The following is a 22,676-nucleotide window of genomic DNA, read 5'->3' on the forward strand; positions in this document are numbered from 1 at the left end:
AAGGACTCAGAGTGCCCTGCAATAAGCATCATAGCCGGTCAGAGCCGCAAGATCACATGGGCAACCAGCTCACTTTGCTGCAGCCCACAGAGATCACATGACTTGTCAATACCACTCAGTGAAGTTTCAGTGCAAAAGCTGACACTGTGGGTTGGGAAGTGACTCATGGTAACGAGTCACTCCTGACACCTCAGGTGGCCCAATGCACAGCTCATCTGGGTAGTCATCGATACACACTACCAGGTGAAAGCTCTGTTGGGCACAAGGGCCAGCTGCAGCCCTGGGAACTGAAGCCCTAGAGAAAGGCTGTTTTGGATTTATCTGAAAACTAACGTGAGGGGGAGACCCAAGGCTTTAGAGACAGAAACATCTGGTTCAAATCCCAGCTCTACCACTTAAAAAAATAGTGATTTGGAGGGAAATTATTAACTTCTCGCCTGTTAGTATGTAATTAAATCACCTGGAAAACTTACTAAAAACTCAGATACCCCACCTGGTAAATATTTTACTTACGTATTCTCAAAGCAAAGACACCACGCCTGGTACCAGGGAGACAACGGAGAGGCAGCCAGTGGTCCCTTGGGGGAGCAAACAGTCAAATAAACATTTGCACTGGGTGTGTAAGTGCTGTAACAGTAGAAACAGATGGTGCCTGGGGATAAAATATGTAAATGTAAAGTAATCAAAATTTCAAATTAATGTGTCTTGCAAATGTAAAGAAAAAAAATAACTATTGTGAGTTTGGGTCACTGTAGACTTCCCAGAGAAAATAACATCTCCTGGGTGTGTTTTCCTGCTGTATCACCTGGAAAGGTATTTATCCTCTCTCTGACTTAGTTTATGTGTAAAATGGGGACAGTAATAGCAACAGCAGGTTGTTATGAATGCATAACAACTTAATTTTAGTAAGGCACTTAAAATAGAACTTGGCGTATAGTAAGAATCCAGTAAATGTTAGATATTATATTCATTTAAAAATGTGGAGGCCTCACCAGCTGGAGAAGGGCAAGAGCGGTGCTCTAGGCAGACGGGCCAGGGTGCAGACTCACGAAAGTGTGGAGCGCGCAGGGCACGGAGCAGGCCAGTGTTCACTCAGCGTCTGCCTGTCAGGCACAGTGCCAAGCACTTTGATGCATTACCCCATCTAATATTATTTTACAGATGAGGAAACTAAGGCCTGCACCACAGCACCAACAGAACAAAGTCATCATTCTCAGATCTCGGCAGCTTCCAGAAAATATGTCTGTCTATAGAGATTGCAATGCTTTGTCTTTCTGCCAAGGCAAAATGTCCCTCCGGAATGTGGTTTCTGGTCTCCCACTGTGCTCCCCTTGCAGGGCTTGATGAACAGCGATGCACAGTGAGATGCCTGCTACATGCCAGTCGCAAGGCCACATGCTGGAAGGTTCCATGGCCCATACCTCACCACCGGCCCACACTGCCCTGACCCTGCTTCCTCATTAGGGGAACACAGAGACAGTGGTGTTTATTCACCCCAAGTTCAGCCAGGAGGCCATGAAGAGCACCGGGTCTGGAAAAGCAATATCTGAGTCCAAAACTGGGCAATCTCCTTCATCTTCCAGGTCTAGCTGAGGAGTCAGCTGGGACGATGTCAGCATGCCCTGTGAACAGGACAGGGCAGTGCTGGGCTGGCACGGAGGGCTCATGGCAAGGTTGGTAGTGATGAGCAGTGTACTCGGCTGGGCATGAGCCCCTGTGGCTTTGTTTCTATACATCACTCGCATTTGGGCTGCGAGCTCCATCCCACTAGGCTCACAGGAAACTGAAAATCTGTCATTATCAGCCATCAGTTTGTACTTTTCTTTGCAAGAGCTTCAGATTTGTCTGTCCATGTGGCCTTTTCAAGGCTGGGGGCTTCATGGTGCCTGAGCCTAGTCAAGGTCTCGGATATTTAGGACTGGGAACACTGGTGCCAGGGGCATGTCTCCCTGGGCATCCTGTCAACCTCTGCAGCACGGCCAGGGAGCTCAGATGGGTTGTGGCTTCCACAGAGCTCCATGTGTCTCCTCCTGACCTCGGTCCCAGGGCAGGCTCTCTCCCCCTCCCCCACTTCAGTCCTAAACATTTAGCATCCTCTCTGCCATGGACTATGGCTCTCAGAATTGACAAGAATGGTCCCTAACCTTAGGCTGCTTTTTTTTTTTTTTTTTTTTTTGAGACAGAGTCTCACTCTGTTGCCCCAGCCAGAGTGCCGTGGAGTCAGCCTAGCTCACAGCAACCTCAAACTCCTGGGCTCAAGTAATCCTACTGCCTCAGCCTCCCAAGTAGCTGGGACTACAGGCATGCACCACCATGCCTGGCTAATTTTTCTGTATATTTTCAGTTGTCCAGCTAATTTCCTTCTATTTTTTTAAGAGAGACAGGGTCTCACTCTTGCTCAGGCTGGTCTCAAACTCCTGAGCTCAAATAATCCACCCGTCTCTGCCTCCCAGGGTGCTAGGATTACAGGCGTGAGCCACCACACCCAGCTCTTAGGCTTCTTTTTATCTCTGCCTTGAGACAAGCCCCTGGCCATGGGATCACAAACATGAAAGGGCCTGACTCTGCCTGAAATAGGGGCGGGGTGAGGAAAGAAACAAGAGTAAGAGAACAATAAAAATAGTATACCATCTTGCCACATAGATAAGTAGCCATGCAAGCCAAAGATGTGAAAGGGAAAACATCTGTCAGTTAGTAAGATCCGAGTTCAAATTGTGACACTATCTACTGCTAGGTGTGTGACCTCAGGTAAGTTACTCAACTTCTCTGAACCTTTCTGTAGAAACCTCCATTTCTGCATGTGAAGTGAGAGTCCATGCTGTGTACACTATGGAGCCGGGAGGATTCAATGAGGTAACAATAACACATGCAGAGTTTCTGGTGCTGTGCCCGGTGTTTGTTAGCTACCCTGTCTGGCTGAGTTCTCCTGAGTGAATGCATTATATTGGCAAAAGTTATTCATAAGTAAGTCTGTAAACTCTTCATGTGTATTTTCAAGGTTGAATTATTGACAGGGCTGAAGTATATCTTAGCAGCTACAGAAAGGACAAGCTTCCCAGGAGAGCGGCAGCTGGCTCTGGAGGCCCCCATGTGAGTGGGCAGAAACCGCCCCTCCACCGCACTTGTCCCCGAGCCCCAGGGAGAGCACCGTGTGCCGAAAACACCTCTGTGCAGGGCCAGGGAGCCTGCGCTGGGCAGCTATGCAGTCACGTTCCAGTCACCGGAGGCGGCACATTGACAGCGCTTCTGTAGACTGAGGCTGGACCCCAGCCTCCCTGGGGCGATCCGCATGCTCCTCGGGTCCCCTGTCCTTTGGGAGTGCTGGGTCCACTGCGGGGATCTCTTTCAGGTCAGGCTCCCAAGACCCAGAGACGCCAGCGCAGATGGAAAACCAGCCACTGTCTTCTCGGGCTTCCCGCATGGCACATGAAGCCTGAGGGGACAGACAGGGAATTAATAGTGTGCCGCACGCGGTTCTAAACAGACAGAAACGTAATCAGGGATGTTGACTTCATGTGACGGTACTTGTTGCTCTGACAAAATGATTGGATTTGTGAAGTGGCGTTAAACCCAGAGCAACCGAGAGCTGAGGACAGCAGCGTTGTCTGCCGGTTGCCAGGTTTCCAGGCCCTGGGAAGGCCGACGGGCTGGGGGAGAGGGAGGAGGGTCCGGGCCAAGTGACTTGAGAGGCTCAGCATTATCTTCCCCATCGCCCCAGTGTGTCCTTCCTCCTCTGCCTCCTCCTCTGCCTCTTGCCCACACGTTCTTGCTTCCCACGTGGTAATACCCCCACCCGGGCTGAGGGCTGCCAAAGCCTAGCAGGCTGATGCTGGCCTGGTACCAACACAGGGCAGCTCCCGTGACAGCTTCCAGTGGGACAGGGCTGTGTCACCATGAGCTGCTCACCCCATAGGGCAAGACAGGTGCGTGTGGACTAAGTGTTGGGGGATGAAGGCAGGAGCAACTGTGGTGGGGGGCACGGTCAGACCGAGAGCCAGCCAGGCAGGGGCATTTATCAGACACCACTGTGGCCTACACGGGCTGGTGCTACCTGGAGTGCGGAGCAGGGTGAGGAAGAGGAGGTGGAGAATAAGTCTCCTCACCTGGGGAGAGGCAGTGCTGTCTGGGAGGGTGAGCCTGAATCCTTGAATTCAGCAAATGTGTGAACTGTGTGTTCCTGGCCTCTCGGGGCCTGGGGAGCTTGGCTGGTGACCACTCAGTACACTCAGTTCAGGATAGCTCAGGGTGGGATTTATTAAAGTGCTGCCTTGAGATAAGACAGAAATCATAACATGTCGAACAACTCATGAATGTGCTGACCATTAATAACTTCCCTTTCTGCCATTTTCCAGACGCAGTCAGCGCTGACTGGTTTTATTTCATCCCCCACACCCATGATGATCGTGCATGTGAGGGGAGGTACGGACAAGAACATACCCAAGTGCGAGTCCACTGTGGGCCTGGCCCTTCTGTCTCCTTCTAAGCAATGTGGTCAGGGAGCATCTGCGTCCATTTTCTGTTGCTATAGCAGAACACCCCAGGTCGGGTAATTTATAACAAACAGAAATGTATTTGGCTCACAGTTCTGGGGCAGGGAAGTCCAAGAGCATTGAGTTGGCATCTGGTGAGGGCCTTCGTGCTGTGGCATCCCATGGTGGGAGATGGAAGAGCAAGAGAAGGCGAGAGTGGGAGGGCAGGAGGGTCAAACTCACCTTTGTAACAAGCCCACTCGAGAGAACGAACCCACTCTGGAGATGATGACGTCAACCTGTTCATGAGGTCAGAGCCCTTACGACCTAAGTATCCTCCAAAGTTCCTACATGTCAACACTGTTGCACTGGGGATAAACTTTCCAACACATGGACTTTGAGGGATGCATTCAAGCCACAGCAGGGAGGAATGCCTGTCCTCTGCCTGTTCCCTGTCTACGCTGGTCCTGGATGGCTGGGCAGTGTGGTCCTCCCGTGCTCTCCTAGGACTCCTTCGGCAGAAGGCACCTGAGGAGAGTTTCTTCAGACGGTGCTGTGGGGAGGGCCCCAGGAGGCCTGGCTCTGGCACCAGCTCTGCCCCACATCAGATGTCTTCTCTGATACCAGGTGTGTGGAGCTTTTCCACATCACAGCCAATTGTCTGACACCAGCTGGGCGTCCAACAATTCAATCCTATCCTGAGGCTCATCACCCAGAGTTAGCATGAAACTCCACAGGGTTAATGGCTCATTCCCACAAGACTGCCAAGTACAAATGGGTGCCCAGGCTGCCCAAACTTCTGTCTATCTTGATTACAAATTTGCGGGTTCCTACATCCCTGCTCAGGTTTGATAATTCACCAAAATGACTCAGAGAACCAGGGAAACACTTCTGTTTACCATTTTATTATAAAGCATACACCTCATGGGCAGCCAGGTGGAAATGCACCAGGCATGGTATGGGCGGCGGGGCACGGGGCTCCCAGGCTCTCTCCAGGCATGCCTCCCTCCATGCTCCCTGCAGGCCACAACGCAGAGGCTCTCTGAACCCTGCAGGTTAGGGGTTGCACGGAAGTTTCATTACACAGTCACGGCGGATTAAATCCTTGGCCGTTTGGTGATTGAACTCAATCTCCAGAGGTCAAGATGGGACTGAAAGTTCCATGATCACGTTTTTAGTCTTCCTGGTGACCAGCCCCCATACTGAAGCTGTCTGTGCACCCCCTCCTGACAGGGGTCATCCCATCTGCATGCAGAAGACACTCTCATCACTCAGGAGATTCCTAGGGTTGAAGGACTCTGTGCCAGGAACTGGGGCGGAGACCAGATATATACCTCGTGTCGTGCCACACCCGCTGAGGTGTGGAATCTCTGGCAAGATACTTAACATCCCTGGCCCTAGTTCATTGTTGACAAAGAGGACTGTGGCATGGAGTAGGCCACAATGTCCCAGCTGTTTGTGTCTCACCTGAAGCTCTGTGGTCATGTCACGCCAGGTCTGTGTGCTGTGCCCGTAGGACCCAAAGGGTCAAGGGAGAGAAATGGAGAGAATAAAATACTGCAAATGCATTTTGTACCTAGACAGCAGAGGGTAAGATGTATGTTATTTGTCAAAAGGTAGGAAGACAGAAGTTTCAGCCTTAGAATTTCAGAATGAGATACACTAAACAGCTGACAGAAGATGCTCAGAGGACAATGATGTGTAGAAAAAGGAGAAGCAGGAAACGGAAGTGGCCTGTCTGCCCAGCCGAGCACAGAGCCTCATCTCCTCCCGGGGCCCCAGGATTTGACACACACAGCACATCCTTCTATCTTTAGCCTGGAATCAAAGAAGAGGAATGTCGTATCTCACACACACACACACACACACACACGCACACACACACACACATACACACACACACACACATACACACACACATACACACACACAGACCAGGGCTATACCATGGCTAGAGTCCAGTCCAGGTGACGCCATGAGCTGTCCTAGTGCAGGCAGCTCAGGGGCATCTTGCTTGCTCTGGGAAAAGGCCTCCCTCACCCACCCTCCCCAAGGGTCCACAGGAGCCCCAGGGATTTGGAGGAGATGCGTTTTAACTTAGCTGAGAATTAGGAGGCACCAAAGGAGCTGGTATTACATAACCTTAGATGAAAATCTAGAACCCCTTTTACTTAGAAAAGGGAAAAAAAAAAAAAAAGTCCAGCAACAGCACACTGGAGAGTTTGCGCAGCGGTGCTCTCTGTTCACACTGCTTACCCCGAGTTACAGTTCTCAGCGCCTCTGTACACAAAATTTTAAAAATAAAATAAAAACACCTCCTGGGACTACAGTGGGACATTCATACAAGTAACATGGAAATACCTTAAATCTCTCTTCCCAAATGTGAGCCTTATTAAATCCTGCTCCTAAAAGGCCGTAATTTTTTATTCAAAAGCCAGAAATAGAGATAGAAACAAGTGGCTTGACCGCTCCGTCTCTTGAGTCGGGCCCATGCCTCGAATCCTGTCTCCACCACTTACTTGCCGTGTGACAAAATGAGGCTGGAGTCTGAACAGCCCTGAGGGTCTGCAGTGAGCCTGGTGGAGCCCAGGGGAACAGATGTCACAGGTCTCCCTCTTGACACTCCCAGAGCGTGAAGGGGAGTCCCCCCAGGCACAGCTTCCAGCTCCCTGGTCCTCCTGCAGAGCCCACACCTTGCTTGTTCTAGTAGCAGAGGAGGAAGCCGCTCTCCCTGCGCACGTTCTTCATCTGCAGAAACAGATGGAAAACAGAGAACCAAACCTTGCTTTCCAAGAGACTCAGCCACCTCACATTTCTAGACAACGGGTCTGTGGACTTCCACTTTTCCAGGGCAAAATTTTAATTCCCTAGGTGTGGCCCATCTCTTCCTATCTTCAGAAGGTTCATAGATGCTTTTTCTAATATTCAAAATGAGTCAAACACTGGAGATAAGCAAATCTGCTGGGAAGAAGTTGTCTTTCTCTTTCCAAAGCCAATACGCATGCCTGGCTTCTCTGCTCCCAGGAGATCCAGGCCCCACCCGCTCTCCTCCCAGGTTCCAGCCTGTGGCACAGCTGGGGCGGGAAGTAGAAAGGTCCAGACTCTCAGTGGTGATTGGATAGCAGGACAGAATATTTATTCTTTTAACTGTAAAATTCTTACTGAAATATCATTCTTTTAATTTGCAAAGTAAACCTTTTCCCCCTACACAGTGGAAAAGTAAAGATAGCATCTAAAAGAACTTAAATTGCAAATCAGCAGACTCTAAATCCCGTTTCTGCGTGTTTAAAATGACTCCCATGAGACTGAGGTGGGAGTGAGTATCTGACTGATAGAAGCTACGGGGTTCCTGGAGCAGGTCCCAAGTCACGGGACGATCCCAGCCTGCTCCTCCTTTGCGGATCTCACAGCCCCACGGTGGTCCCAGGCCCAGCTCCTGACTCAAGGAAACGTGCACCCGCTCATGTCCTCGGTGCGCATGGGGCTGCCGTTTCCAGTTGGCTCCCTGGGTCCCTTCTCCAAACAACACAGCAACCGTCCCCTTCCCCCAGGAACTCCTCGCCGGGGCAGATTCCTACCTAGAGGCTGGGAGAGGCAATGAGCAGGTGGAGTTCTTCTCTCCTGGCTTGTGGGAGCTTCACGCACTGGCTACTGCCACAGTAACTCTGTTCACTCCTGTAACACCCTCTCCAGACACGGGGATCATTTTGATCCTGGTTGGAGACACTCCCTTGCTTATAAAGACACTGGAGGCCTTTTCGAGAAGAGTCCAGCTGTGCATCCCCTCAGCTGAGGGAGGGATAGGCTTGTGTAGGCTTTTGCTCCGGCAGTCAATGAGCCTTTCAGGAGCCCACCAAGTCCTTCCTTGTGGGGACACAAAATAAACACGACTGGAGCTTTCGGTTAGACAGGCCTGGTTCAGAGCTAACTCTGGTAAGTGCCTGATGACACTAGTCAAATTCTTTAGCACTTCAGAGCTTCAAATTTCTCACCTATAAAACACTTACCTTCCAGATTATCTGTGAGGACTAAATGAATAGAACAGTGCTTGACACTTGCAAGGAAGAAATAACCAATCTCACCCGAATGCCTTCAGAAAACAGAGGATGGGGAAAATGATCGAACTCATTGGATGAAGGCATCAAAATCACCTTGACAAAGACAGAAAAGGAAGAAGAAGGAGGAGGGAGATGAGGAGAAAGAGAAGAAGGAGGAAAAGAAGGTTATTACTAACATCTCTTATAAACACAGATTAAAAATTCTTAACAAAGTATTAGGAAATTGAATCTAGTAACATCCAAAATGTGTAATACATTATGGATAAGTAGATTTATTTCACTTAGCAAGTGAAAATGCAAGGTTGGTTTAACAATCAAAAAGTAAATACTATACACTTTGTATGGAATCAGAGAAGACCCCGTGTAGCAAAAGCAATTTTAAGCAATAAGAACAAAATGGGAGATATTAATTTGCCAGACTTCAAACTATACTACAAGGCTGTGGTTCTTAAAACTGCTTGGTACTGGCACAAGTGCAGGGACACAGACCCGTGGAACAGAACAGAAAATCCAAATATAAAACCAGCCTCATATAGCCATCTAATCTTTGACAAAGCGGACAAAAACATACTCTGGGGACAAGAATCCTTATTCAATAAATGGTGCTGGGAAAACTGTATAGCCACATATAGAAGACTGAAACAGGACCCACAGCTTTCACCTCTCACAAAAATCAATCACGGTGGATAACAGACTTAAACCTCAGGTATGAAACGATTAGAATTCTACAAGACAATGTGGGAAAAACTCTTAGAGACATTGGCCTAGGCAAAGAATTTATGAAGAAGACCCCTAAGGCAATCACAGCAACAACAAAAATAAATGAATGGGACCTAATTAAATTTAAAAGCTTCTGCACAGCCAAAGAAACAGTCACAAGAATAAACAGACCACCTACAGAATGGGGAAAAAATTTCTCATACTACATATCAGATAAAGGACTGATAACAAGAATCTATTTAGAACTCAGGAAAATCAGTAAGAAAAAAATCACACAACCCTATCAAAAAGTGGGCAAACGACATGAATAGAAATTTCTCAAAAGAAGATATAAGAATGGCTAACAAACATATGAAAAAATGCTCAACATCCCTAATCATCAGGGAAATGCAAATCAAAACCACAATGAGATATCACTTAACTCCAGTGAGAATGGCCTTTATCAAAAAGTCCCAAAACAACACATGTTGGCGTGGATGCGGAGAGACAGGAACACTCATACAGTGCTGGTGGGACTGCAAACTAGTGCAGCCCCTGTGGAAAGCATTATGGAGATACCTTAAACAGATTCAAGCAGACCTACCATTCGATCCAGCAATCCCATTATTGGGCATCTACCCAGAGGAACATAAGTCATTTTATGACAAAGGCACCTGTACCCGAATGTTTATAGCAGCACAATTCACAATTGCAAAGATGTGGAAACAACCCAAATGCCCATCAATTCATGAATGGATTAGTAAATTGTGGTATATGTATACCATGGAGTATTACTCAGCTATAAGAAATAACAGTGATATAGAAAAAATTAAAAAATAAATAAATAAGCAGTGTTGTCAAAGGTTTGGAGAAATTGGAGCATTGCTTACAGGACTTCAAATTGGTTTAGATGGCTGTCTTCTCACTTCGTCCTCACATGGTAGAAGGGTGAGGTCTCTCTGGGGTCTCTTTTATAAATGCACTGATCCCATTCCTGAGGGCTCTGTGGCTAAGACGTAATCACCTTCCTAATCACCTCCCCACCTCTCAATACCATCACATGAGGAATTCAGCATATGAATTTGGGCACAGGGTCACAAACATTCAGTCTACTATAGCAGGCTAATTTCTTTTGTCTTGTGTATAGTAAATGTCTTCAAAAACTAACAACAAATTCTGCTTGGCCATCTTCAACTCCTTTTCATGCCTTGATCCACTCCAAACTGGCATCTACCTTCTTTCCTTGAATTATTGGTCAAGGCAACCAACAACTCTTTGCTGCTCAAGTAATTATCTAATTTTCAGCAAAGTACACAGACCACACACAGCAGGTTCCTAACACCAGGGGCTGCTGACGGGGCTGTTCCTGAAGGCGGGGTCAGCGTGAGCATCCCACATCCCCATGCACCCTCCTCCCTCGGGCCAGCCCTTTGTTCAGATGCAAGCCGGGGAGGTCCTGGACTGTGGGATGGCACCCAGGAGTGAGGGCATGGGCTGTGGAGAGGAGGGGGGCACTTGTGGGGTTAACAGGGACCTTGGGGAGGGCCCTGTCAGGGCTGTATGGTGTGAACCATTTTCTCTGCTGCTTTCTACCATGTTTATGTCACCAAACTTGTCTTCCTTTTTGATCACACATAAGTCCTTTGTTCTTTCTCTACCTTCTGGAGTACAAAGCTCTCAGGAAGGTGCATCAGGAAGTACTAAGATGCATGGCTCTAGGCTGAAGATGCAAGGCTTCATTCTGTGACTGCTGGGTGCATGAGTGCTTCCGAATTGCTGCTTCCATTTTCTCCATCGGCCTCCGGGTTTGCCGCCCTGCAGGGTTCCAACTGGTAATGCTCCTCCTTTACCTTTGGCCATATGTTCTCCAGCAACTTCCACTTCCCACTCAACATTTATAAATAAATGCACCCACCCCAGGCTGGGCCTAAGCTCCTCCAGCATCCCCAGGTTTGAAACTGCAGAGACATGCTCTGTTCCCAAGAATTCCCCAAAACACCAACCCACCTTCAGGCCAAAAAATAAAGTTGTGCTTCCTCCTCCCCAATCCAGTGTTACTTTGTTGCTGCTTCCAAAGCCCTGGGCTCCAGAGATGTGCTGGAAACTGGGGGTGGGGCATGAGAGTGTCCTCTCTCCACCTGGCAAAGATCTGGCCTCTGGCGCTGACACCCCTGCCCCTCCATTAAAAAAAAAATAGGGGAAGCTCTGCGGCATGTTCTGTAGCAACCCAATAAACATGAGCTTCAGGGCTCGAAGCCCCCATCCCTGCCCTCCAAGGCCTGCAGTGTACTAGGGCCAGGAGACCAGCCTAGTTACGGCTCCTCACACCCCTGACCAAGAGGCATCCTGCTCTCACAGGGTGCACAGCCTCAGCTGGGAGCTAGGGGACAGTGAGAAGGGACAGTGACACTTACCTAGTCCCCAGACAGCCACATCACCCCACAGATGGTGACATGACAGAAGCACGGTGCACCCATACACGCTGCTGAGGCAGAGTGAGGTGAGCGCCTGCAGGGAAGCTCAAAGTATGGGGATGGCTTTACACCCCCGGATATAACCAGGGGCTTCTGGGATGGTTGCAAGTGGCAGCCACAGGAGTCAGGGGCCTTGACGGATGTCAGGATTTCGGCACGGGGGGCAGGGATGACTGTAGGAAAATTGAGTGGTGTGTTGGGCGTCTCAAGCAAACTGGAGGGCAGGGCGTACAGTCTTATAACTGGCTGGGGAGTGGTCTCTGGTGGGCACGGGGTGAGTCAATGTGGTTACTCAGAGCCAGATGGCCTGGGATTGTGGCCACGACAACCCCACTCACTGGCTGTATAATCACAGGCAAGATATCAAGTCTCCTTGTCCACAGATTTTCTCATCTGTAAAATGGATCCCAAAACCTGCCCCTCAGGGCTACAGCGCTGCTTAGTGGAGTAACATGAGAGACTCAGCACAGCCCTTGCCCTCAGGAGACTCGCTCATAAGTGGGGAGTAGAATCTGATCTGAGACCACTCAGGAAAACCTCCCAAACCTCGACCCTGCTTCCCCACACCCCAGCCATCCTAGGTGAGGCTGAGGATGAGTGTGGGTTCTGGACCTCGAGTGTTTCCATGTTCTTATTGAAGTACTATGTGCACACACCTGTGCTGAGTGTGCAGCCTAATGCATTTTTATACGATGTGCATCTGTATATCAGCACCAAGACCAAGAGTAAAGACATGCCAGCACCCCAAGAGGCCTCCTTTGCTGCTCCCGCCCTGCCCACTGAGGTCCCCACTGTCCTCGGTTAGCACAGATGAGGCTGCCTGGCTTTGTAGAGCACATAAGTGGAATCATGTCCATATGTGTTCTTCTGTGGCTTCTTTTGCTCCATTTATGTGTATGTGAGTCATGACTACTACGGTGCACGGGTGTGGGTGGCTCCTTATCCTCGCCATGTGGTATTGGATCATGTGACTATACCATAGTGCATTTCACCATTCTTTTATTGATGGACATTTGGATAGTTTCTAGTTAATCACTATTATAAAGAGAATATTCTGGGATGTGTTGTTCAGAGAGCATTTGAATTTCTATTGGATATGTATCTAGGAATGGAGTTGTCAGTTTACACAGTCTGTGTATACTTACCTTTAGCAGGATGTGCAGCGGGTACTACAAGGTGGTTGTCTCCCATTAATTGCCACGCGGGTATGTTTTCATGTCCCTGTGACCTGGTGCTACTTACTGACAAGTCAATCTTTCCCACCACACTACAGTGTCACCTTTGTTACAGATCCAGCAATCCTATATGCGTGGATCAGTCTAGATTCTACTCAGTCCCATTGTTAAGTTCATCTCCCCTTGCACCAATACCAAGCTGTCTTAATTAGTGAGCTGTGTTATAGGTCTTGATATTGGGTTGTGTTAGCCTTTCAGCTACGTTTCTCTTTCAAGAAGGTTACTCCCTTTTTGCATTTTCATAAGAATTTTAGAATCAGATTTTCTACCTGTACATACACTCACAAACACAAAACTTGATAGGATTTGAATTGGGATGGTGTTTAATCTGTAGACCGATGTTGTTGGTGAGCCTGGCTTTGGGCAGTCTTACTTTCCCTTTGTGAGAGGCAACTTACGGAAAGCGGGCTGAGGTGTTTGCTCATGTGTCCCCTAACAGAAGAGCAGCTTCACACTGGCTCCTGAGGACAGTTGGGACAAAGGGAAAACTTCCCCTTAGCCCAAGGAAGGTTCACTGAAAAATCAGCTCTAAATAAAACAGATTAATAAAAGTAAAGCTATCAAATGTATTTTAACATGAATACATGGGAACACTTAGAAGTGAATATTCAACTCCAGAGTGAGGTTCAGAAGCAAGCAAGGTGTGGGCTTGGCAGGAGGACCAGGGAGCTGGAAGCTGTGCCTGGGGGGACTCCCCTTCACGCTCTGGGAGTGTCAAGAGGGAGACCTGTGACATCTGTTCCCCTGGGCTCCACCAGGCTCACTGCAGACCCTCAGGGCTGTTCAGACTCCAGCCTCATTTTGTCACACGGCAAGTAAGTGGTGGAGACAGGATTCGAGGCATGGGCCCGACTCAAGAGATGGAGCGGTCAAGCCACTTGTTTCTATCTCTATTTCTGGCTTTTGAATAAAAAATTACGGCCTTTTAGGAGCAGGATTTAATAAGGCTCACATTTGGGAAGAGAGATTTAAGGTATTTCCATGTTATTTGTATGAATGTCCCACTGTAGTCCCAGGAGGTGTTTTTATTTTATTTTTAAAATTTTGTGTACAGAGGCTCTGAGAACTGTAACTCGGGGTAAGCAGTGTGAACAGAGAGCACCGCTGCGCAAACTCTCCAGTGTGCTGTTGCTGGACTTTTTTTTTTTTTCCCTTTTCTAAGTAAAAGGGGTTCTAGATTTTCATCTAAGGTTATGTAATACCAGCTCCTTTGGTGCCTCCTAATTCTCAGCTACGTTAAAACGCATCTCCTCCAAATCCCTGGGGCTCCTGTGGACCCTTGGGGAGGGTGGGTGAGGGAGGCCTTTTCCCAGAGCAAGCAAGATGCCCCTGAGCTGCCTGCACTAGGACAGGTCACATGTTGTGGCCTTGGGCTATTGTTGTTTAACTGTAGTTGGTAGTTCTGGTCACCGGTACCTCCATTGAGGATGATCTTGTAACTGCTGGAGATCATCTTCCCCGGCTCAATCCTGTTTGGCCATCTCCCTGTGGTTTAAGGTACTACAAAACACAGAACAAAGGACATTTTTTTCTGCCCCTTTGATTACTGGCCTTGGACAGGAATGGAAGTTTTAATTTCCAAAAAGAGTGGTGGGTTTTAAAGAGACAACTCCTAATACATTCTGCTCTCTTTCAGACCTTTACCTCTGCTCCATGTTCCCCACTGTCAATTCTATCCTTCTACATCTATGGGAGCAGGGGCAACGTGGCATTGATCTACTTCCTGCTTAGTTGGGGTGATGTTTTAGGTTGAAGGTTTATACTTATTTATGCCATTGCTCTTTCTGGTTTCTCAAAGCATTGGTAGTAGATTCACAAAAAATAAAGAATGCAACAGATTCCCATACGACAAAAGGGCATAAGCAGCAACTACAACTGTGAGGATTGATAAGGCTAAATGGAGTGCCCCTGATAAGAGGGATTTTCCCCCACTTGGTATCTAAGACACCAGTAGGACTGTGGGTCCTTCCTGTCGCCTTGTACATAATGTCTGAGACAGGGCTGGGTAAGAAAGAAACATGGGCCCTCTGGGAGTATGGAGGTATTAGTGTTGATGACAAATTCAGCAGTGAGACAGATCAGCAAAAGAGGTGATAGTTTGTGAAATACTCATTAAGGAGTTGTCTCTCCATCTTCATGGGGTCCCTTCCATTTGTCTGCCAGTTGTTGTTTGGATCCCCGTTCTTTCCAGGCTGTAAGCAAGATGGGTCTCCTGGTTTGAAGGGATAGAGGGGTTGCTTCCAACTAGGGCACAGACCTGAAAGAGGCAAACTCAGGTACAGTGGCTAGAATTTGATTTATCTTTTTGACGTATTGTTTTACTCTTTTTTCCCCATGTATGTTTGTATTAGCATACTTGGTTCAGGGTGCTAGGAAAGAACACTGCCTGAAATTACAAAGGGCTCCAGGAAAAAAGAAACCCCAGAGTTTCTCATAAACTATTTCGTTGGGCTTAACTTAAACCTGCCTCCAGGGGCTACCCTTATCTGGAGGAGGGCAAGTAGCAACACCTTGTCTCACTTTGGATGGGTTTCCTACATCAGTCTTGTTATGGTTTTCTTTAAAGGATGATTTATTTTCTCCATTTTTCCCATAGATTAAGGTCTCTGGGATGCATGCAATTTCCATTCTAGATGTAGGACTGGTATTCCAGGGGCAGCCAAGGGGGTCTGCAGTTCGGGGTATAGCAACCTCTCAAGTTCTCAAAGCTTGGGGAGTAAGACCTGTGGGGCCAGGTGAGGTGCTTCTCCTGTTCCTAGGTGTTCTGGCTGCACAGGAGGGGTCCTTTGCCATCCCCTTTCTCCATCGTGTCCCCAACATAGATGCTCTGGTAGGGCTTTACTTAGTTGCTGAGTTACCTCTGATATAAAGGGGGGGTCCAATATTACTTTGTACGGAGGAAGGGGGTCCATACCTTGGTCAAATGGAAAAAGGAAACTGTGTATGCACTTTCATCCTCCCAGTTGGCACTCAGGAGTTTGTATGGGTCATTCTTAAGTCTGACCTGTTACCCTAACCACTGCCACCATGTCCTTGACCAGGCAGCCCAGGTTGGTGACAGGCATCCACTCCTGGTCCTTGGCCTTGTCTCCAAGAGCTCTGTGGACTTGGCCCTGGCCCTGGCCCTGGCCCCTGCCCCAACCATGGCCATGACCAAGGCCATGACCCAGGCCATCAATGCCACTGCTGAAGCATCCACAGACTCCACCATGGCCTCCCATTCCATGGCCCCTGAGGCCTCTGTGCTCTCCTGCTGCACAGGTACCATTGCCACTTGGTGTTTTCCCCCATGTCCTTGCTAAGAGAAGTTAGAATTTAGAACAGAAAAAGTAGCTCCTGTGTCAATTAAAAGTCCTCCAATCAAGTTCCCACTGTCAATTGTGCCTGGGTCTCCAGTGGAGCTATTTGGATCATAGCCACCAGTGAGACATGGAGCCCCAGGCCCCTTCATTCATCATCTGAGTCCCGGACTTGAGAAACCATTTGCTTTCCTGAGACTTTGTTATTACCTGGAGCCCTTTGTAATTTGGGGCAGTGTTCTTTCCAATGTCCTTCCTCTTTAAAAAAAAAAAAAAAAAAAAAAAGCACACTGATTGTATTTCAACCTAGGGTCAACTTTTCTGCTCTTTAATTTGGACTATCTTAAAAGGACTCTTGGTCAGGACTGTTAACAAAACACACATTGGTTTTAGCTTCTGTTCTTTTCTAGCCTTATATACTTTAAAGGCAATATCAACAAGCTGTGAGAGATTCATGTCAATGACCCTTCTACATATTACAGTTATCCTCCTTATATCTGGAACACTCTGTCTTGTAAAAGTTATATTAACTGTGTACAAATATTCAAGGGCCTCTGAATCTGCATCTGTATATTTCTGATATGCCTGATAGATGCATTCCAGAAATGTATAAGTATCTTCATTAGCATTTTGTTGTAATTCTTGGACCTTGTTTAAACTCTTCTATCTAGGCACTCCCCTCCAGAGGCCTTCCAAAATATACTTTCTGTAGTGATTTGTTCTGACATTGTCTGTGTCCGCGTTAGATACCAAATTGGTTCTGCCATCGGAATGGCAGCATTGAGGTCTGGGGTCTGATTAGGATTCTCACCATGGAGACACTGTGCTTCCCCCTTGGCCTTGTCCACCACCAGTGTGTGCTCATTTGCAGTAAGCAATATATTCAGTAGGACCTGTATGTCTGCCCAAGTGGGGTGTTGCATTGCAAAGATGGCTGTGAACAATTCTGTCATTCTCTGAGAGTACTCTCTAAAGATTGGGTTTGAGTCTTTCCAATTCAGTCAGTCAGAGGTGGAAAATGGCCTGTAAATCCAATGTTACCCTGCTGGCTGTCCTTGTGCATTCAAGTGCCCTATCAGATATTGCCATAATGGAAATTGTCCTGCCCCAGCTATGGGTGCCCTCTGGCCAAATTAAGTTCCCTGCCAAGTCTTGGAATGAGAGACCATTCCCATTCCTGAGTCATAACCCGGTGGGCATTGGATTAAAGAATCATTTCTAGTTGCGCCTCCCCTGACCATGGGCCCCTCCACTGGCAGTGGTGGGTATAGGAGAGCCAACAGTGGGGAATCCTGTTTTTGAAGGTTTGGATTGATGAAAGGTTTCTTGAGATTCCACCTGGTTAATTCCTTCTCAATTTTATCACCTGGGGTCTGACTATCCTCACATACTGGTGGCATAGGTTCCATTTGTACCATTAACTTTGCCCCAGGCCTTTCAGCCTGTTTATTATACAGTCACATGAAAGATTATACATATGGGATCTTGTCCCATTTACCTGATCTTTGACAAAATAATTTTAGTTGTAAGATAGTATGATAATTTAAGGTTCCATTCAACGGCCACTCCTCCTCACACTCCAGTAGGTACATTGGCCAAGCAGTATTACAATAAAACACCATTCTCTTTTTAGACACAGGCTTACAGCTATAAGTTGGCCATTCAGCCAACATTCTCCCCAAGGGACTTTCATATAGAATAGAAGTGGAGCCTCCCATGTTAAAACAAAACTCACACACAACAACAATAAACACAAGTTGACAAGTAGACAATACAGGCATTTCCCAATATAATCTCCATCTTAATGCCAAGCCTACCAAACAAGTGGGAACCATACAAAAGAGAACCAAATTCTCCTTATCAAAAGGGGGATTAATCCCCCAGTTTTCCTAGTTCCAATCTACCATGATTTCCACACCTGAGGTGCCACAAATGCCCTACTACAGGGCTGGAAGTTTCACAACCTTCCCCAAATGGGCGGACACGAGGGTCTCAGTGTGCACACTGGGGAACTTACCAAAAGCACCAAGGCATTCCAACTCTTCCCAAATCCATTTCCTTTTCTTCAGTGAGATTCAGGTTATGAGGAGTTGCATGTAATTTGGAGAGGGAGAGACCACAGTTCCCCAAAGCTAAATAGGCTCCAGCATCTGCTGGGGCTGTCCCTTACTCATCACCAAAAAAAGACAATGCTCCTACTGGCAAAGGCCCATGGCTTGACCCAGGACTGCTCCCCGCCTGTTCTTGCCCCAGTAGCAGTCATGGGGTGCCATTCCACTGGGGCACCCATGGGCCCACCCAGAGATGCCAAATTTTGTAGCAGAAAGTTCAGTATTTGTCTCTGAGGCTGAATCAGTGAGAAAGAAGAAAAAGGACAAGTGGCTTGAGGAAAAGGAAAGAGAATTTTATTAATTTGCTGGCAAATGAGGAGGGTGGCAGACTAGCATCTTGAAAGACCATTGTCCTGCCTTTTTGCTGAAATACAGGGCTTTTTAAAGGGGGAGTGTTCAGAGATGGGCTGGGGTCTATGTGACCAGTGTCACATGTCATGGCTTTAGGCTATTGATATAACTGTAGTTGGAGGTTTTGGTCAACCTTATCTCCAATGAAGATGATCTCGTGGCCTCTGGACAATTCCGTTGAGCCATCTCCTGTGGTTCAAGATACTAGAAAACAAAGAACATTTTTCTGCCCCTTTGATTACTGGCTTTGAGCAGGAAAGCACATTTTAATTCACAAAATGGTAGGGGGTGGGGTTTAAAGAGACAAGTTATAATACATTTTGCCGTTTTTCAGGCCTTTACCTGTTACAATAAGGGGCCAATAACTATAGGATGAGTGGTGAAGGAGCCACAGACTCTAAAAGCCTGTCGTACCCTTCACCTAGCAGCAGATGCATCATCCCCAACTCTCCCTTAATCAGGAGTCAGGGAGCTCACACGGCGTGTGAATCCGTGGTGGCCGAGCAGCAGGCCAGCACGGCTTGTAGCAAACTGTAGGTGAGCATGCAGGGCCAGGAGGGATTTGAATTAACTTTAAAATGAAAGAAAAGCACTATCGAAGGCAAAAGAAGCACTGAACTCACCATGGCCTTGTCCAGATGCCCCCTCTGCACAGTCCCCAAGTAGCACAGCTTCCCCCCGACTTTGCCCACGTTAACCCCTTTGCTATGATACACTGCCATAGCTTCACTCAAATTCTGTCTGTTGAAATTCAGGGTCTAGAAATTGTTATTTGCTCTTTCCAGATCCCCTCTGAGATAAGTATCCTCATCCACATTGTACAGATGAGAAAACAATACCACTGAAAACAGCCAATTGCCCAGGGCTACACCATGAGAAATCAGCAGAGCCACAGCTCTGGGTCTGGTTCCAGACATGCTTCCAGTGTCTGAAACACTACCATGCTTCAGTCTGCATCATAAACAGACTGTCCTACAGGCCAGCTGTCTGTGTTCCTGTCTCCCCCCCCACTGGTTTTAGAATTCCCCTTATACAGGGACTGTCTTGCTCATTTTTGCTTCATCTACAGTATTTTTCAGTGCTTAGTTCAAGGGGATGTTCTGTTATTGTCTTTCTTTTTTACTACATAGTCTACACTGTCTGAGTGTGTGTGTGTGTGTGTGTGTGTGTGTGTGTGAAAGAAAGAAGGGACCTAGGGCAGCAGGCAGGGTGGGGCCTTATGACACTCAGGGTATGTTTCATGCTCACAGAGGCCTGGGCTCACCACGAAGGGCCATGGTAGCCAAGGACATGCTTCGCTGGCCTCCGCACACTCTCCACCATAGCTGATTTCTCTTGGTAATCACCACTCGTCACCTGATTGCTTCCTCATTACGAAGGCCCACCCTTATGACCCTTGTGCACCTTGTTATTCTTTTTCCAGGCAAACTGAGACCTTGATAAATATAAAAGCATGTACTCTGTCCACAGGGCCAGAAATGTGAAATTTTCTAAAGATGCAATCAATCAGCATTGCAAAATGCCTTAAGAAAAAAGATACAAAAAGAAGTGTGTATGTGTGTGTGCTCGTAAATGTACTCACACAACCTCACTTGTGCTCCCACTTGGTAACTTGTCAATTTTTCCAAACATCAGCACAAAATGTTTTCTACTTTAGTATCCACAAGATAGGCCCTGCTACTGAAGGAGTTCCCATGGCATTGCTGTGGCAGGCTTTGCAAAAGTTCTTGAAGAAGGGAAGTAGCCTGGATGACAAGGAATCCAACCTCACTACAGATTCAGTCTGGGAGATGTCTGGGGTACAGGCAGGAGCTTGAGAAGCAGAAGCCCTGATTTCAGATCACTTCCCAAAATGGAATCTGGGACACCTAGGGACCTCCAGACCTCAGCTACTATCACTCATATTTTCTTGTGTGATATAGTCCCAGGAAGCTGAAGGCTCCCCAAGGGCAGGGGAGCTCTGATGGTCATTACCATTTGTTTACCCTTTTCTAGGCACTATGATGACTGCCTTTTGAATGCCGTTAACTCAATTATGCTTCCCAATAACCTTAGGTACAGGGTAGGTGTAATTAAATACTTTTCTGTTTACTGAAATAGGCTCAGAGTAATTTTATGATAAAACCAAGGTCACAGTGACTTAGTTGAGCGGTAAGGAGCCAAGCTTAGTTCTACCAGGTTTCAGGCAACATACTCCATAGCCCCAGAGCCTCACCTAACACTTGGCTCCTCCAACTCGTGCAAACAAATGAATGCACGAACGCATGAATGAATGAAAGGACCAGGAGGGTCCTGGGAAGGGGCAGGGTGCTCCTCATCAGCCCTGCTCTCCCCACGCCATCCACCCCCCATAGACTCACACTGAGGACAGGTGGCTCAGGCCATGCTGACTGACCCTCTCCTTCCTTGGGAAGAACAACACACTTCATGTGGCAGAAGCCTGAGCCCCAGGTGGCGGCTCAGGAGCCTGCGAGACAGTGGCCTCCTGGGGCCTCCCCAGAGCCGCGGCCAGCACAGGAGCCTGCACTTCCAGCTGCCAGTCCTGCTCTTGCCGCTTCTTCCTCTGGCTGCAGCGGGGCCCGGACCCAGATAAAGAACATTTTTACACACGTGCAAGCATTGGCTCAGGATCAGTCTGGCTCCAGCCACAGGAAGAGGTGAGTTGGCTTCCAAGTCAGAAGACCAGCAGTAGGGCCGGTAGGAGCCTTTTGGCACCTGAGGTCTCTTCCCCATCCCCAAAAAAGGAAATTCTTCACATCATTTTGGAAACTTTTTCCCTCCTTGACGTTACAATGAACATGGGAATAAGCAAAAGCACTTCAGTTCTCTGTGGAACTAGGGCCGATGTCCTTCTGGCTGAGAGCATGAGTGACAGCCCGGCTGTCCTGGTGCCCCCAGCGACAGCCCTGGGCCAGTGTCCCTTGGCTCCCATAGTGGCTCCTCTCACCTGTCTGCACTGTAAGCTCATGCCATGGCTCCAGGTCCCCACATAGGATGTGGCAGAGAGGCCCGAGGGCCACCAGGAGCAGGGGGAGCTACAGGGCCCTGAAGGGTGGGTTCCTGCTCCTGGAGAGAGCAGTCGCGGGAGCCACCCCTTCACCTCCGGGACGGCTGCTGGCCTCGGGGCCTGCGGGGCCTGCAAGGGCTGGGCGAAGGGAGCAGAGCCAGGACTGTTGACAGTTCACAATGTAAGATTCAAGGAACACTTTGGCCCCTGTTATGTGTGAGGTGCTTTGGAGAATAGTAGCAAGTGTTTGTCCTAATTTCTTGCAACCAAGCAAGAGCAATGGACAGGGAGCACTGGCACAATTTCGAGGTAGGATGGTGTCCTAGTCTGTTTTGTGCTGCTATTGCAGCAACGTGGGACTGGGCAATTTATAATGGACCGAAATTTACTTTCTCACAGTTCTGGAGCCGGGCAGTCCAAGGTAAAGGTGCTGACATCTGGTGAAGGCCTTCTTGGTGTGTCATCACGTGGCAGAGGTGAGAGGGAAAGACAGCAAACCCTCTTTATAATGGCATTCACCCACTTGTGAGAGCTCTGCCCTTGTGACTCAGTTTCCTCTTAAAGGTCCCACCTCTTCAATATCACACTGGGGGTTAGATTTCAACCTGCAAATTCCGGAGAGGATATGAACATTCAAACCATACTGGATAAAAGGCTGATTTTGCTTTGAGCAACTCTGAAGCCATCGTCCTCACTGCCATGAGACATCTTGCTTCTGGATTCCTGTATCCTGACAGCTGCCTCCTTGACGGGGGTCCTGATGTTGCCTCCCCTGTACTCCCGGGGTGAGTTCCTGTGGCCACAGGAAGAAGCACATCCCTAGAGCCTGGGTGTCTGGATATGCAATGGGGAGGGCCAGTCTGGCCCTCTGTGCCCAGGCTCAGGGGGTCTGTCCTGACAGGTTTGGACACACTCTCATGAGCATTCCCTGTGGGGACAGAAAAAAAAAAAAAGATTTCATGTCCTGGAAGAC

The 22,676-nt window shown here is 48.2% G+C and overlaps 1 protein-coding gene across 1 annotated transcript in view; it reads left to right on the top strand.

Annotated features, from left to right (window-relative positions):
- The first annotated feature begins 3,948 nt into the window (after positions 1-3,948).
- The window catches only part of LOC138400080 (centromere-associated protein E-like), an 86,187-nt gene continuing 67,459 nt past the window's right edge, over positions 3,949-22,676 (top strand). The window contains 10 exon segments of the mRNA XM_069494884.1: positions 3,949-4,068; positions 4,353-4,419; positions 4,977-5,096; positions 15,695-15,765; positions 16,031-16,196; positions 19,052-19,229; positions 20,692-20,751; positions 21,111-21,353; positions 21,536-21,629; positions 21,690-21,884. Coding sequence (XP_069350985.1) covers positions 3,949-4,068; positions 4,353-4,419; positions 4,977-5,096; positions 15,695-15,765; positions 16,031-16,196; positions 19,052-19,229; positions 20,692-20,751; positions 21,111-21,353; positions 21,536-21,629; positions 21,690-21,884 — 1,314 coding nt within the window.

The sequence above is a fragment of the Eulemur rufifrons genome, chromosome 19, assembly GCF_041146395.1.
Source record: "Eulemur rufifrons isolate Redbay chromosome 19, OSU_ERuf_1, whole genome shotgun sequence".
NCBI lineage: Eukaryota > Metazoa > Chordata > Mammalia > Primates > Lemuridae > Eulemur > Eulemur rufifrons.